This window comes from Rhinoraja longicauda, chromosome 26 (genome assembly GCF_053455715.1).
Source record: "Rhinoraja longicauda isolate Sanriku21f chromosome 26, sRhiLon1.1, whole genome shotgun sequence".
Taxonomy (NCBI): domain Eukaryota; kingdom Metazoa; phylum Chordata; class Chondrichthyes; order Rajiformes; family Arhynchobatidae; genus Rhinoraja; species Rhinoraja longicauda.
The window spans coordinates 32616808-32633398 of record NC_135978.1 but is presented as its reverse complement, the minus strand read 5'-3'; the positions used below and the strand labels follow the sequence as shown (position 1 = coordinate 32633398).

General features: G+C 45.2%; 1 protein-coding gene across 21 annotated transcripts in view; it reads right to left on the bottom strand.

Moving 5' to 3' along the window:
- ncor1 (nuclear receptor corepressor 1) overlaps positions 1–16591 on the bottom strand; it is a 186200-nt gene that overhangs the window by 164615 nt on the left and 4994 nt on the right. For 19 of the 21 annotated variants that reach the window (XM_078422003.1, XM_078422017.1, XM_078422022.1 and 16 more), the window contains exons 1-3: positions 16140–16336; positions 3919–4099; positions 1319–1440 (exon numbers count right to left, since the gene is read on the bottom strand). In XM_078422003.1, the coding sequence (XP_078278129.1) occupies positions 1319–1440; positions 3919–4026 (230 nt within the window). In that variant the 5' untranslated portion in view covers positions 4027–4099; positions 16140–16336. Of the gene's footprint in view, positions 1–1318; positions 1441–3918; positions 4100–16139; positions 16337–16591 lie in introns of those variants that run through there. The other 2 variants (XM_078422018.1, XM_078422004.1) reach the window with 2 other exon arrangements.

Here is a 16591-nt window from a genome sequence, read left to right as displayed (position 1 = left end):
TGAACTCACTGTTATTGACTTCTGTATTGACATCCTCCTGCCTATTGAACTCACTGTTATTGACTCCAGCCTTCCACCTGCCTCACGCCAGCATTGGATCCTGTTCCCTGCCAATCTCTATCTTCCCGAGTAGCTCTGCCCGCCAGGATATTGGTTCCCCTGCAGTTCAGGCATAACCTGTCCCCTTGTACAGGTCACCCACCCACTGCCCCAAAGGGATGTCCAAAAAATAATAATCCTGCCCAAACTCCTCAGCCATCTCCATCTTTCTATTCCAACCATCACTAGCAAGTGTCACAGGGAATAATCTGGGAACAACAACCCTTGAGGTCATAATTTTGTCCATTCATAACTTCAGAGTCAGTGTGGAGACTACGAGAAAGACACAAAGTCTACAAAGGGATGTAGCAGGTTAAAAGAGCGGGAAATAATTGGCGAAAAATATAATATGAAGATTTTTTTTTTTTTTAATTTTGTTGATAAAGTCAGAAGCCAGAAACCAGTTGCTTGGGAATGCAGTACCAAAGTTTAGTTTAGTTTATTGTCATGTGTACCAAGGTACAATGAAAAGCTTACATAAGTTTTACTCCTCTACAAAGTTTGGCGAGACCAGGTATGGATATATCACATGGAGTTTTGGTCCGCTTATTAAGGATGGACTTGGTGACATTGGAGGCAATGCTGAGAAAGTTCACTTGGTACGAGTACAGGAGGAAGAGTAATAATCTAGTTATATAACCTAGAACAAAAATCCTGCTCTTGTCATTAACTAGACCAAGGAGCTGATTGTTGAGTGCAGGAAGAGAAAGCCACAGGTGCATGCACTTGTCTTCATTGGCAGGACGGCAGTGTAGTCATCTTCTTAGGCCTACATTTTGATGATCTGTCCTCAGCCCAGCACATTCTCAGTAATAGGTCACATCACCCGAGAAGAAAAATTAACCATAAAAAGGACAATTCCTGATTCTTTAAATCTTTCAATCTTGAAGCACTTCCCTCTGGAAGGCGACTCCGGACTGTCAAAGCAGCCACAGGCAGACATAAAAATAGTTTTTTTCGACGAGTGGTAGTTCTACTCAATAACCAAAGTCTGTAGTTTATTTTTTGCTCTGGTTTAATTTCACCCACATGTTTAGACCGTGATGTTTATCCTTATTGTTTTGATGTGTTTATTCTTTATTCTTAATTGTTAACTGTGTGTTTGTGTTGTCATTTGTGAGCGGAGCACTAAGGCACATTCCTTGGATATGCACATACTTGGCTAACTAACTAACTAACTAACTAACTCACTTTCTCACTCTCTCTAAAAATCACTAACCTGTCTGAGGCTGGATGAAACTCAGAAAGCAGGGAAGGTCGTCTTCGGAGTTGCTGATGCTGCTGTTGCTGCAAGAGTTGCGAATCCTGAAGGTGTGAACGATAGTCTGGAACTGCAAACTCCTGCAAAACAACAGCCCACAATCAGATTTTGTGTTAATCAGCATGGCGTGCATCTGAATAATTAAACACTTGTAATGCTGCTTGCAGCCAAAACAGCAGGTAACTTGATAAGGACTGCATTTCCTATTAACCTCACAGATAGCGAAGCTACATCGTACTAGTATTCAAAAGATCCATAAAGATACTATTTCATTTTTTATTTGCGACAAAGACAGTTATTTGGTCCAGGAGCTGATGCTGGGTCTGAGCAATCCTATTAATCCCATCTCCCATTTATTTCCCAGCAACCTTGACCCTTACATGCCTGTGAATTGTTCTTAATTCTGATTAACCACCATGGTAGATCATTTATAGTTGCCATTAACCTGCACTGCAGCACATGTTGGGGATGTGGGAAGAAACCAGAGCACTCTGAGGAACCACTTTCACAATACTGTCAAACACTGACATCCTACCCACTGTGTTCTGCCAGCTCCTGAAGGTAGATGTCTCCACTGGTTGATGAAGATGTTAGGTTCCAAAAGCACCCATCTCTATGTGAAAAAAACGAGTTTAACCCTTAACTTTGTGGGAAAGTTGCTCAAAGCTTTAACTTTTGCGAGAAGGTTGTCATGGATACGAAGCTGGAAATCAATCTTCTCCCAGTAAGGTTACATTCAATCAAAAGCAAACCACACTTACTTTGACAAACTAAAACATCAAGCTAAAACATACAAGACTTTTCTGACTGAAGGAAAGAGTGTATATATACTTAAAAGATGATTTATTTCCCCATTTTAAAGAGCTTTAGACTCCTTCCCTTTCACCAAGCAAAAACCCCTACACTTGTTGACACAAGCAATTGCAGATGCTGGTTTACAAAAAAGACACAAAGTACTGGAGATTTACTGGAGACCACAAAGTAACATGGACATCCATATTCTCCAGAGATACTGCCTGTTCCGCTGAGTTACTCCAGCACTGTGTGACCTTGATGTGTTACTGTTTTCATTGACTAGTGCTGCCCAGACTTCCTGGAGCAGCACAGTGCTGCAGATAGTAAAACTGATGCCTCACAGTGGCAGAGACCTGGTCCTGGGTCTGTCGAGATCTCACAATGTCTTTGGTACTATGTGGGGTTTCCCATGTGTGAGTTAGTAGGTTAACGGGCCTTTGTAAATTGGTACTCATGTGCAGAACCTAGGGTGGCAGGGGTGGAGAGAAGCGAATATGAGGATATGCAGAGAATAAAAAATAGGATTAGCGTAGGATTCATGTAAAATGGATGGTCAAAGGTGGGTGGTGACTGTATGTCAAATAACCTGTTTCGAAGCAGTATGACCCCTCCCTACCCTTTGTTGACTTTTATTTAATCCTATAATACAATAAATTTTACTTTCAATTATTCTGTACACCAAAAGAAGTTTGTGTTCCGAGGTGTAAATATCATGAACAATTTGTCCTGGACATCCGTGATGAAGCTATGGCTAAGATAGCACACCACCTCAGCTTCCTCAGAAGTCCAAGACATCTCTCTAATGACACTTACCAACTTTTCCAAATGCACCCGAGAAACCATCCCATTGGAAGCATCACAGCTTGGTTTGGAACTCTCTGCCCATTAATAGCCGTACCCAAGACTGCAAGAAATTGCAGGGAGTTGTGGATGTAGCCCAGTCCATCACATCACACACACCGGCCTTCCTCCTCCATCAAGACTTCATGCTGCCTCGGAAATGCAGCCGACATAATCAAAGGACCATTTCCTCTCCAGTTATTCCCTCTTCTCCCCACTCCAGTCGGGCAGAAGATACAAATTTTCAGTAAATTTAATTTACATTTAATAATTTTTAAATTTAAATTTCTAGCAGTACATGGAGCTTCAGAAAGACAGGAAGGGTATTGTTAGTGGATCAGAGGTGTATTGTTGTATCATTATCATGTGTCTTCTGCTATTCCGGCAAACCAGATAACCTGGGCAAGGCTACGGAACCACGGGTGCCAAAAAAATCAGTGTTTAGTTTAGAGATACAGCACAGAAACAGGCCCTTCAGCCCACCAAGTCCACGCTGACCTGTGATCCCAGCACACTAACACTATCCTAAACACACGAGGCACAGATTACAATTTTACCAAAGCCAATCAGCCTACAAACCTGTACGTCTTTGGGGTGTGGGGGGAAACCAGAGCATCCGAAAAAACGCACACAGGTCCACCTTGACAGTAAAATCTCAGTCTTGCAGCACCACACTAAGCAGTTTTCTCCGCTAACTAGCACTTTCGAAGCAGCAGCCAAACGACTGTCAGGCAGTGGCAGGTGTGGGAAGGCTCTCACATTGGGGTAATCGCAAATTGGATTAACGAGCATCTATCAAGTTCAATGTGTATCAGATAACAGAGTGTGCATTCTATTTAATTAATTCAATATGAAAGCCAGCAAAAAAACAAAAACAATCCAGGCTGTAGCACCTGCTGCTTCAGACTAAATCTTTAACCTACCTGTTGGTGTCTACCACTGGAGAAGGTATACTGAATCGTATGAGCAGGGTAACGAGCCGCATCCGCACCGAAGGGGCCTTGCCCGGAGGGGTAACCTGAACTTGACATTTTATGGAGTGTCAGTCATTCAAGTGCATCCTACGAATCAAGCCACCATGTCATCATGTTTCCAGAAAAACACCTGGGGGAAAAAACAGAGCCATCAGCCACATTTCCCACCTCAGCTTGCATTAGCTTTGCCACATCCCCAATTATCTTTTCCCAACTATCTTTTACCATGAGGAACTAATCTCACCGATTTACTGTTGTTCTGACCAGCAAATACACTTAGAGTCACAGTCAAATACAACTGGAAGAGGCCCTTCAGCACACCATGTCTATGCCAACCATCAGTACGAATCCCATTTTCTAGCACTTGGTCCATAGACTACTCTGCATTGGTGATTCAAATGTTAGCCGAGATGTATGTTAAATGTTTTGCGAGTATCAGTCCTGGATACATCTACTTTGGGGAAAAGCTGATGATCTACCGTACCTACGCCGCTAATTGTGTTGACTTTAATCAGGTGTGCCCCTCCCTCCTCCCAAAGCCCCGAACAGCCAGCCTAAACAAGGTAGGCTATCCAGTCTCTCCTCACATTCCGCCCCAGAAAACATCCTGGTGAATCGTGTCCACATATTAGAGACATGTCCACCCTCTAGTGTGGCAACTAGACTGCACGTAATGTGTCAGCTGATCACCCACCAATTTTAGTGCAGACTGGGATTATCATTTTGCTGAACACCTGTGCTCAGTCCGCTTTGCTCTACACTGTTTCCCGGTTGCCAAACACTTCAACTCCCCTTCTCATTCCCATACTGACCTTTCTGTCCTGGGCCTCCTCCGTTGTCAGTGAGACCAAACACAAATTGAAGGAACAGCACTTCATATTTCACATGGGCAGCTTGCAACCCAGCAGTATGATTATTGATTTCTCTAACCTCAAGTAACCTTTGCATCCCCTCTCTCTCCATCCCTCCCCCACCCTAGTCATCGTACTAGTTTCAATGTCTGTCTAACTCGTTATCACCTACCCACAGCTAACAATGGACCATTAAGGGCTATTCATCATTGCTTTTTGCATATCTTTCATTCATTTGTTCTATTTACCTTCTATATCTCGTTTCCCTTTCCCCTGACTCAGTCTGAAGATAGGTCTCGATCGAAATGTCACTTATTCCTTTTCACCAGAGATGCTGACTGACCCACTGAGTTACTCCAGCTTTTTGTGTCTATCGTCAATGTTTTATAAAGTTGTGCCAAGAGCTCCATGCTTTTGTATTCAATACCCTAGCCCAGGGGTCTCCAAACTATGGCCACATCCGGCCCGCCACGAGATTTTATCCGGCCCGAAGCAAGCTCTTAGGCAGCAGGGACTAGAGGCAGAAGCTGCCGGCGAAGATTCACCGGAGAGGGGATCGCCACCGATCCAGAGCCGGGACAAAGCGAGAGATCGCTGCGCCCCCTTGCAAACAACAAACCCAAGGATACTTCCCTTCTTGCCGCCGCCGCTCACCCTGGGGAGAGAGAGTCGGGGTAGAGGGAGCAGCGGGTGAGAGCGGGAGCGCAGGGAAGGGGAGGGTGTCAGAGGGTCCGGTGAAGGAGCTCGCCACTTGCGGGGGCTACTCCCTCACTCTCTCTCCCAGAACCAACGAGCTCTGCGCCGCTGCTCCACTCTCTTCCCCGTCTCCCTCTAACACAGCGAAATAAGGACAAACACAAGTGAAATTTCCCTCCCCGCCACCGCCGCTCACCCCGGGGATGCGGGGCTTCTAAACAACAACTACAACATTTGTGTTTGCTCTTATTTCGCTGCGTTAGAGGGAGACGGGGCCTGGGGTGAGAGTGGAGGAGCGGCGCAGATCTCGCTGGCACTGGGAGAGGGGCATCCGCAAGTGGCGGCGCTCCATCACCGGACCCCTCTGACACCCTCCCCCTCTCTGCGCACCCGCTCCCACCCGCTGCTCCCTCTACCCCGAATCTCTACCCCCCCCCACTCTCTCTTCCCCCCTCCCCCTCTCTCCCCCAGTGGTGGTCACTGTATTTTTTCTGTTTTATAAATAATTGTATACCTGCGGTGTATATATCCCAATATTTCAAGCTTTAAAAAATTTTTGAATATTATTTATTTGTTGCCATATAAACCTAATGTAAACTAACCTAATCTAACCAAACCTAGTTTAACCTTTACTAATCTAATGTAACCTGGTCTAAACTTTTTTGAGTTAATTAAATTTATAAAACTCACACTTCTTTATTTTTTCCTACGGCCCGCAAAAATGTGCCAAATATATAATGCTGAAAAGTTTGGAGGCCCCTGCCCTAGCTAATGAAGGCAAACATTACAAATGCTCTCTTTACCTACCACCAGCTTCGGGATCTTTGGGCGTGCACACCAAGGTTACTCAATACTCCCTAGAACCCCACTGTTCATAATAAATGTACTGCCTTTATTTGATCCACCCTCTACCCCGTTTATCAGTACAGAGCATGCACCACAAATAGTTACACCATACCCTGATGTCACGCTTCACAGTTACGGACATTTCAACATGAAACTTAATGCTTCCACGAGCAACACGTTGTTAGTAATTTATAAATTAAACCAAAACTACTTTTGTGCTTGAAGTGCATCCATTAAACTCCAATTTATTAACTAATAAATATTAATCAATGTATAGAGGAAAAATACTCCAGAGGCTGCAATCAGTGGTGGGGAAGATGCTGGAGTCAATTATAAAAGACGAAATTGCTGAGCATTTGGATAGCAGTAACAGGATCATTCCGAGTCAGCATGGATTTACGAAGGGGAAATCATGCTTGACAAATCTACTGGAATTTTTTGAGGATGTAACTAGGAAAATTGACAGGGGAGAGTCAGTGGATGTGGTGTACCTCGACTTTCAGAAAGCCTTCGACAAGGTCCCGCATAGGAGATTAGTGGGCAAAATTAGGGCACATGGTATTGGGGGTAGGGTACTGACATGGATAGAAAATTGGTTGACAGACAGAAAGCAAAGAGTGGGGATAAATGGGTCCCTTTCGGAATGGCAGGCAGTGACCAGTGGGGTACTGCAAGGTTCGGTGCTGGGACCCCAGCTATTTACGATATACATTAACGACTTAGACGAAGGGATTAAAAGTACCATTAGCAAATTTGCAGATGATACTAAGCTGGGGGGTAGTGTGAATTGTGAGGAAGATGCAATAAGGCTGCAGGGTGACTTGGACAGGTTGTGTGAGTGGGCGGATACATGGCAGATGCAGTTTAATGTAGATAAGTGTGAGGTTATTCACTTTGGAAGTAAGAATAGAAAGGCAGATTATTATCTGAATGGTGTCAAGTTAGGAGGAGGGGGAGTTCAACGAGATCTGGGTGTCCTAGTGCATCAGTCAATGAAAGGAAGCATGCAGGTACAGCAGGCAGTGAAGAAAGCCAATGGAATGTTGGCCTTCATAACAAGAGGAGTTGAGTATAGGAGCAAAGAGGTCCTTCTACAGTTGTACCGGGCCCTGGTGAGACCGCACCTGGAGTACTGTGTGCAGTTTTGGTCTCCAAATTTGAGGAAGGATATTCTTGCTATGGAGGGCGTGCAGTGTAGGTTCATTAGGTTAATTCCCGGAATGGCGGGACTGTCGTATGTTGAAAGGCTGGAGCGATTGGGCTTGTATACACTGGAATTTAGAAGGATGAGGGGGGATCTTATTGAAACATATAAGATAATTAGGGGATTGGACACATTAGAGGCAGGAAACATGTTCCCAATGTTGGGGGAGTCCAGAACAAGGGGCCACAGTTTAAGAATAAGGGGTAGGCCATTTAGAACGGAGATGAGGAAGAACTTTTTCAGTCAGAGAGTGGTGAAGGTGTGGAATTCTCTGCCTCAGAAGGCAGTGGAGGCCAGTTCGTTGGATGCTTTCAAGAGAGAGCTGGATAGAGCTCTTAAGGATAGCGGAGTGAGGGGGAATGGGGAGAAGGCAGGTACGGGGTACTGATTGAGAGTGATCAGCCATGATCGCATTGAATGGCGGTGCTGGCTCGAAGGGCTGAATGGCCTACTCCTGCACCTATTGTCTATTGTCTATTGTCATACCTTTTTCATCCAGGACAGTGAGATCAGAACAAGAATCAAGAACAGTGAGTGGCGTCAGAGGGAGGTACTCATGCAATAATTAATGATCACGACATAAACTTGAACCATCAATGCTTAGAAGGACCAAGTGCTGGAAAATGGGATTAGAATAGAAAGCTACTTGACGATCAGAACATATCGATTTCAGCAAGGTTTATAACAAGATTCCAAATGGTAGGTTAGTCTAGGTGGTTAAGGCACAAGGGATCTGAGATGTGTTTGCAAACTGGATCCGAAAACAGTTTGGTAATGGGAGACAAAATGGATGGGCATTTTTCCGACTGTAATCTATAACCAGGGATGCATCGCTGGAATCGGTGCTGGAACCATTATTGTTTACAATATACAAAAATGTAGGTAGCCTGATTAGCAGATTTTCAGATGACATTCCAATTGGGAGTCATAGATAGCAAAGGACATAGAACATTACAGCAGAAAAACTTCAGCCCACAATGTTTGTGCCATGTTAAACTCATCTCTGCCTACATATGATCCATGTCCATCCATATTCATGAGCCTATCCAAAAGCCTCTTAAATGCCACTATTGTATCTGCTTCTACTACCACTCTTGGCAGCGTGTTCTGGGTACCAAGCACCTTCTGTGTAAAATATCCTGCCCCACACATCTCCATTAAAATGTTCCCCTTCCCACCTTAAAGCTATGCCCTCTAGTCTTTGACATTTCTACCCTGGGAAAAATGGTATGATGGTCTGCCCTATCGATTCCTCTCATAATTTTATGAACTTCTATCAGGTCACTCCTCAGCCGCCAACAAAAACAATCCAAGTCTGTCCAACCACTCCTTATAACTAGTGCAGGTGCTCCCCGGCTTACGATGTTTCGACTTGTGATAGTTCAACTTTGCAATGGTGCAAACGGCAGCGATCCGTAGCGAGCCGCCGCTTGCTTCCGGCCACCTGATCGCATGTATTACAATGCATTTTGACTTACAATACTTACAATTGTTTCTCGGAACGGAACCCCCTCGGAGACTGAGGAGCACCTGTACCCTATAATCCAGACAGCATCCTAGTAAACCTTGGGTATGGCTTGATTATACTGGGGTATGATATGATTTGACTGGATAACATGCAAACAAAATGTTTCTATTGTATCTTGGTACATGTGATAATAATAAACAAATACCAAACCTCTTCTGTACCTTCTACAAAGCGGCCACTTCCTCCTTGTAATTGGACAACCAGAACTGCACACTATACAGAAAACCGCCGTTATTACAGAACTTTTTATAACAATTTTGGTTATTGTGGACGGAGAGTCCCCACCGTAATCAGACACCTCTGTCTCTTTAAGAACACAGGCTATTAGTTACACTGTGGAGGTAATGGAAATTGACATGCAATGGCTTTGATCGACACCTGTGCCATGATGAAGGACAAAGTGCTGGAGTAACTCAGCAAGTCAGGCAGCATCTCTGGAGAGTATTGGTAGGTGATGTGTTTGGTCGAGACCCACCACTGGATTACGCCACACACCCGACGGCCACGAGGCCAAGACCCGCAGCAACACCTGGAGCTGCAGTGTCAATGACCACTGAAGCTGCCGCCGACCTGCGCCACCACCCTGAATAATTTTAGACCAGTCCTACTGATCTTCACAGCCAGGCCGGGATGTTGACCCCATCCCCAGCCGCTTCCAGGCCAGATCTACTGACCTTCGCTTCCAGACCACGCTGCCGATGCTGGCCGAACCCTTGCTCAGCTGCTCGCAGACAGCACCTGTCACCGCCCCTTACCCACACTCTAGCCACCCGTGGGCCATGACCAATGACTCCGCCAATCCTCACCTCTCCCTCAGCTGCCAGCAAGCCAGGGCAGTTAACTCAGCTGGATTCCAGGCCCTGTTCCGGACCGCGAGTCTGAAGAAGGGTCTCAACCTGATATGTCACCTATTCATGATCTCTAGAGATGCTGCCGGACCTGCTGAGCACTTGGTGTCCTTTTGTGTATTAACCACCATGGTTTGTTTCTTCTACCTACACAATGATACTCTATTACTCAGACAATCGACAATAACAGACACCATTCTTCTCCCCTCCCCCATGGTCTGTTATAACAAGGGTTTCATGTACTGTAAATTCAGCCTAATCAAAATTTTATAAAACTGCAATGTAACTTCTTGGCTCTTATCTCAATGTCCTGACCAATGCAGGCAAGCATGCCATATGCCTTCTGTACCACTATCTACTGATATTGTCACTTTAAAGGAGATATGGACTTGGATCCCATATCTTGGGACCTTGCCATTAACTGCATACTTTCCCCTCACATTCTACCTCTCAAGTTCAATGCCCCACACTTGCTCGGATTAAACTCTATCTGCCATTTCTCCATCCATTTCTGTGGCTGATCTATATCCTGCAGTATCGTTTGACAGCTTTCCTCACTGTCTGCAACTCAACTATTTGTGTGTTTTCTACAAACATACTAACTAACCAATTTTTGTTCAAGTCGTTTATATCTATCACAAACAACTGAGATCCCAGCACAGATCTCCAGCCACAATAACCACGACACTGTCTTCTATAGGTAAGTCAGTTCTTAATCCAAAGTGTCAAGTCACCATGGATCCAATGCATCTTAACCTTCTAGATTATGAGGACCTTGTCAGATGTATAGACATCTACAAGTATAGACACTCATTCACCTTCATCTACCACTCTCATTGTCATCTCAAAAAACTCAATCAAGTTTGTAAGACATGACCTGTCCTCCACAAGGCCATGCTGACTGTCCCTAATTAGCCCTTACTCTTCCAAAAGTAAGTACATTTTTATTGCAAAGAATCCTCTTTAAATAGCTTCCCTACCACTCACTTGAGGCTCGCTGGTATATAACTTCTTTCGACTTCCCTTTTTAAAGGAACAACGCTTGCCAGTCCTCAGGGACATCACCTGTGACTAGCAAAGACACAAAGATCTTCGTCAAGGTCCCTGCAATTTTCTCTGCCTCGCTCAATGATAGATCCCATCAGGCTCCACCTTAATCCTCTTCAAGAGAAGCAGCACCACTCAGCAATTTAAAGCCAACTTCCCACCGTCCCAGTTCTACTGAAGTCTCTTCAGAATTAAATGTTAACTGTCACATACTGCCTGCCTTGTGCTGTGTGTTTCCAGCATGTTTGTTTTATTTTCAGATTTCTAGTATTTGCAGTTTTGCTTTATTTTCACTATTTTGTTGTCCATACATTTATGGTTTCCCTATGTTCGAATTTTTCAATTGCAACAAATTGATGATTTTTGCAGCAGATGGTATTTTTACCATGATCAATGTCTAATTTTGCTCTTTTCATTCACTGCAGTCCTGAAAGCATAACACACCTTTTAAAGGTTCTCTTTCAAAGCAAGAGCTGCTGTTTGAATGGAAATGTATTCAAGGGTTTGGTGAAAACCGCATGTATGATGAAAATTAAAAAAATTGCAATTGCTCAATAGCGAAAAAAAGAAAATGGGGGAAAATAATCTGCGGGGCAGGCAGCCACGTTTCTGACCTGGGACCCTTTGTCAGAACAGTGAATAGGGAGGAGAATGCACCTTGCAAAAAGGTACTAATTTGGAGTACGGCAAAATACATTGTTTTTAGGCAGGAACTCGGGAAGGTACACTGGGAATATTTGTTATTGGCAAGTCCACATCTGACATTTGGGTAGTGTAAGAAAATAACTGCAGATGCTGGTACAAATTGAAGGTATTTATTCACAAAATGCTGGAGTAACTCAGCAGGTCAGGCAGCATCTCAGGAGAGAAGGAATGGGTGACGTTTTGGGTCGAGACCCTTCTTCTGACATTTGGGAGTCATTTAAAGGCCAGTTGAACGAAGTTCAGAATATTTGATAAAGCGGGAATAAGGATGGCACACTGTAAGGGAACCTTGGATGACAAAAGAGGTTATAAACTTGGTCAAAAAAAGGGAGCGCATGCAAGGTTTAAAGATGGAATCAATCAGGGATTTGAGATATATAAAGGAGGAAAGAACTCAAGCAGATGATTAGAAAGGTCAAAAGGGGCCACAAAATGGCTTTGGTGAGTCGGATTAAAGAAAATCCCAGATCTTTTTATACCTGGATTAAAACCTTGAGGGTATCTAGGGAGAAGGTACAACTGCTTAAAGATAAAGGAGGGAATTTATGCTTGGAGTCCGGAGATGTAGGCCAGATACTAAATGAGTACTTTGCATCTTTTTATACAATGGACATGGAGGACTGTAAGATGAGTGTGGAGAATACTAACTCCCGGCCGAGTCGCCGACATCTCCCACAGGGTGCACCAGCGAGCCCTGCTTCATCAACGACCGTGCCATCCAGTTGATGCAGCTGTTGTTGCGGCTCACGTTGTATCCCCTGGCCGACAGCACTTTCTTCAGGCAGCTGCCACTGAAAGAATGCGCTTGGTTACTGTGGGGGTCCCCCCTCTCACCAGCTGCCGCTTCTCCCTTTGCCTTGTCCACTCCCCCTCCCTCCTCACCCCCATTGTTTGGAGAATGCTTCGCCTCGGAAGATGTTGGTGACTCCAGGGGAGAAGGTAGCGGCAGAGCAGGGATGGACAAAGCAAAGGCTGCCTGGAAGATGCAGCAGTTGATGAGAGGAGAGGGAGCCCTACAGTGACCGAGCACATCCCTTAGGTGGAGGTGAAATGACACAAAGCGTTGGAGTAACTCAACAGACTGAATCAGTCTGAAGAAGAGTCCCGATCCAAAACATCACCTCTCAATGTTCTCCAGAGATGCAGCCCTACCTGCTGAATTATTCTTTCACTTTGTGTATTAACTAGCACCTGCAGTTCTTTGTTTTTACTTAGTTTTAAAATTATTCAGATTTGCGCAAAATCTGACTTAAATAAAGGTTTACGGAATGTAAACAGTATATAAGTCGGGGAATGTCTGCATGTAAAATTTGGAGAGGCACAGATAGGGTAGACAGCCAGAAACTTTTTTCAGGGTTGAAATATCAAATATTAGATGGCATAGTTTTAACATGAGATGGGCAAAGTTCAAAGGAGATGTGCAGAGCAAAGCAAATTTAGTGCCCATCAAGACACTTCTCAAGTGCTGTCAGCAACTCTACTTCCAGTTAAGGCAGGTACATAACATTTAAAATACACAAACAAGTACATGCTTAAGAAAGATTTCCAGGAATATTGTGAAATTGCAGGCAAATGGGACTCGCTTTGATGGGCACCTCAGTCAACATTGATGGGTTAGGCAAAAGGGCCTGTTTCCGTGCTATACAACTATGACTTGATTGAAATTGGACAGAATACTCCACTTGTGACCACCACACACACTGAGGGGTGTCTGGAGGAGTTACTGTGATGGATGTTTGTGTTAAAATTGTGTGTCTTGTGTCTTTTACTCTGTACTGTTGTGGCTGCGTGGCAAATAATTTTCGTTCAATTCCTTTTGAATGACAATAAAGGTAATTCAGATTCAGATGTGTTTTAGAAAGATTCATCATAACTTAGAACATAGAAAGGCACATTGAAGCGACATCCAGGAAGGCACACCAATACCTTTACTTCCTGAGAGATTGGGCAAATTAAGCATGTCTCCAGTGACTCTTACAAACTTCTATAGATGCACCATAGAATGTATGCTGTTGAGTTGCATCACTGATTAGTTTGGGAACACCTCTGCCCAGGCCCGCAAGAAATTACATATAGTTGTAAATGTAGCCCAGTTCATCACACAGACCACTCCCTGCACCATTGACTCCATCTACACTCACGTTGCCCCAGAAAAGCAACTAACATTAACAAAAGATTTGTCCCACCGCAGTCATTCTTTCCAAGTTTGCCCAACCTCTCCTTATAGCTAATTTTATACACTCTAATCCAGGCAACATATATGTACACAGTCACAAAGTGCTAGAGAAACTCAGTAGGTCTGGCAGCATCAGTGGGGGCAATGGACAGATGATGTTTCAGTTCAGGACCCTTCTTCAGGTAGTCAAGTTGGAGCAAATTGTCCGTTTGGATACTCTATATGATTCTGAGGGATCTTGACATGAATACAGCATCCACTGCCCTACCTTCAATGATCTTTGTTACCTCCTTAAAAACAGTCAATTTTGTAATCATGGTCTTCCCTGCACAAAGCCGTAAGTCATGTCTATGCTTTCCAGATATGAATAGATCCTGTCCCTAAAATTTTTTCCCAATAATTTCCCACTAATAAAAGGCTCACCAGCCTATAATTTCTTAGGTCGTCTCTATGGCTTTTTTTAGTTTTAGTTTTAAAAATACAGCACGGAAACAGGCCCTTCGGTCCACCGAGTCAATGCCAATCAGAGATCCCCATACACTGTCCTACACACAAAGGACAGTTTACAATCTTTACCGAAGCCTGTACGTCTTTGGAGTGTGGAGGAAACCAGAGCACCTGGGGGAAAACCACGTAGTCGCAGGAGAATGTAAACTCTGTACAGACAGCACCCGAAGTCAGGATCGAACCCGGGTCTCTGGCACTGTAAGGCACTGCTGCGCTACCGTGCTGCCCAGCCCTTCTTAAACAGAGGAACAACATTAGCTCTTTTCCAGTTCCCTGGGACTTTGCCTGTGGCTAATAGGATACAAGGATCTCTGTCAAGGCCCCAACAATCTCCTCTCTTGCCTCTCTCAATAACCTGGCTTAGATCCTCTCATGTCCTAGAGACTTATCTGCCTTAAGTGGCACAAGGAGTAATCTTGAAATAACAACCTTGGAGTCCTGCAACTAGCAGATGAAGCTTAATGCAAGGACATATAAATCTATTCTATTCAAATAAAAAAACAGAAAAGTATTACTTTAATTTTGAAATAAATGTTTTATATGTAAAAGAATGGACAATATTGATTCAGGGTGGTCGAGGAACCCATGTAAACAAATCTCAAAGTTCTGACGTAATGTCAACAATCTAAAACATTAACTCTCCACCGATGGTCACAGACCAACGTTGGTTTTTTCCTGGTAAGACATTAATATTTAATATGCAAAAACAACAAATGTGAATCAACCATTATTACAAAATGATTGAAGTAAAATTGAACTGCAATTTACTGCTGTATGGAACGAACTTCCAGAAGTTAGTTGAGGCAGGGTCTAAAGCAATGTTTAAGAAAAAATGTGACAGGTGCATGGATAGGACAGATTTGGAGGGATATGGGCCAAACCCATGCTGGTGGCACTACATGTAAATGGGACACATTATTTGGTGAGTAAGTTGGGTTGAAGGACCTGCTTACATGCTGTCTGACTCTATGACTAGGTGGTTCAAACCTAGGCAACCGATGAGTAAAATGTTCATTTCCTTATCCATGTTAAAAAGAATCACTGATCCATTCCTGTTGTTAATTGACTTGTTAAAGAACCACTGAATAGAATGGGATAAAAGTTAATGGCGTTGTGGTGGGAGGAACACATTGTCGTGAATGATGGAACAAAATAAAGTGTCTCGCATGCAATTCCAATCCACCAGCCTGTTCCAATCGACGTCGTAGAGAAATTTAAAAATAGAACACAATGAAAAATGAGGGATGAGCTCTTACAGATTCGATAAGTAGCATAGAAAGGTACACACAAGGATTCCGCGGGCTAACATGATGGAAATTCAGAGGCGAGGATAACGAGGAAGAGCATGGCCCGTTTTAATTGGGTGTTAGAAATCGCTCCCCCCCCCCCCAACATAAGAAAAGAAGAATGAGGTGGCGTGAGAGTAACTGAACATAAACAACAGGCTCTGGAAACAATCTGTAAACAGGACTCGCATAACAGGGGGTTGGATCGCATAATTGGAACATACTTTACCCCTGGCAAAGGCGCTCAGCCATCCGGCAAACTCTCCCCCCTCGGATGGGCTGGCTCCCTCTCTTCCTTCCCTCCCTCTCTCTTTCCCCCTGCCTGGGCCTGCCCGTTATCACAGCCGCCTGGGGCCTGAGCCTAGGCCCGGGCACGCAGCGACAGATCCCCGAGATGCAGTGATAAGATCTCGGACGCCCCAACAGGCGAGTGGAGGCCGGGGCGTATGGCCCGGGGCCCGGCTGCCCGCACTCACCGCCGTCAGCCCGACGGGCAGGGGCTCGACCCCCGGGCCGCCATCTTGCGCTCCGCTCAGCCTCGGGCCGCTGCTGCTGCCGCCGCTGACCCCGCCGCCGTTCGTCCGCCTGCCTCCCCGCGTCCCCGCCCTGTCCTCTCCTCTCCAGGCTTGGTCCGAGCTCCTATCCGATCCAATCCTTCACCCGCACCCACCGACCGACGCTCCCTCCCCGCCCGCGAAAACGCTGCAACCGCGTACTGCGACTGCGCGGCCCAGTTTCCCCCTCCCCCTTCGCTGGCCCGCGGCCGCAACAAAACCCGGAGCGCGGAGGATCAAGTGGACCAGACCGGAGCGGGGGAGGAGGGGAGGAGGGGGGGAGGGGGGGAGGGGGGGGAGGAGGAGGGGGGGGGGAGGAGGAGGGGGAGGGGGGGAGGAGGAGGGGGGGGGGAGGAGGAGGGGGGGGGGAGGAG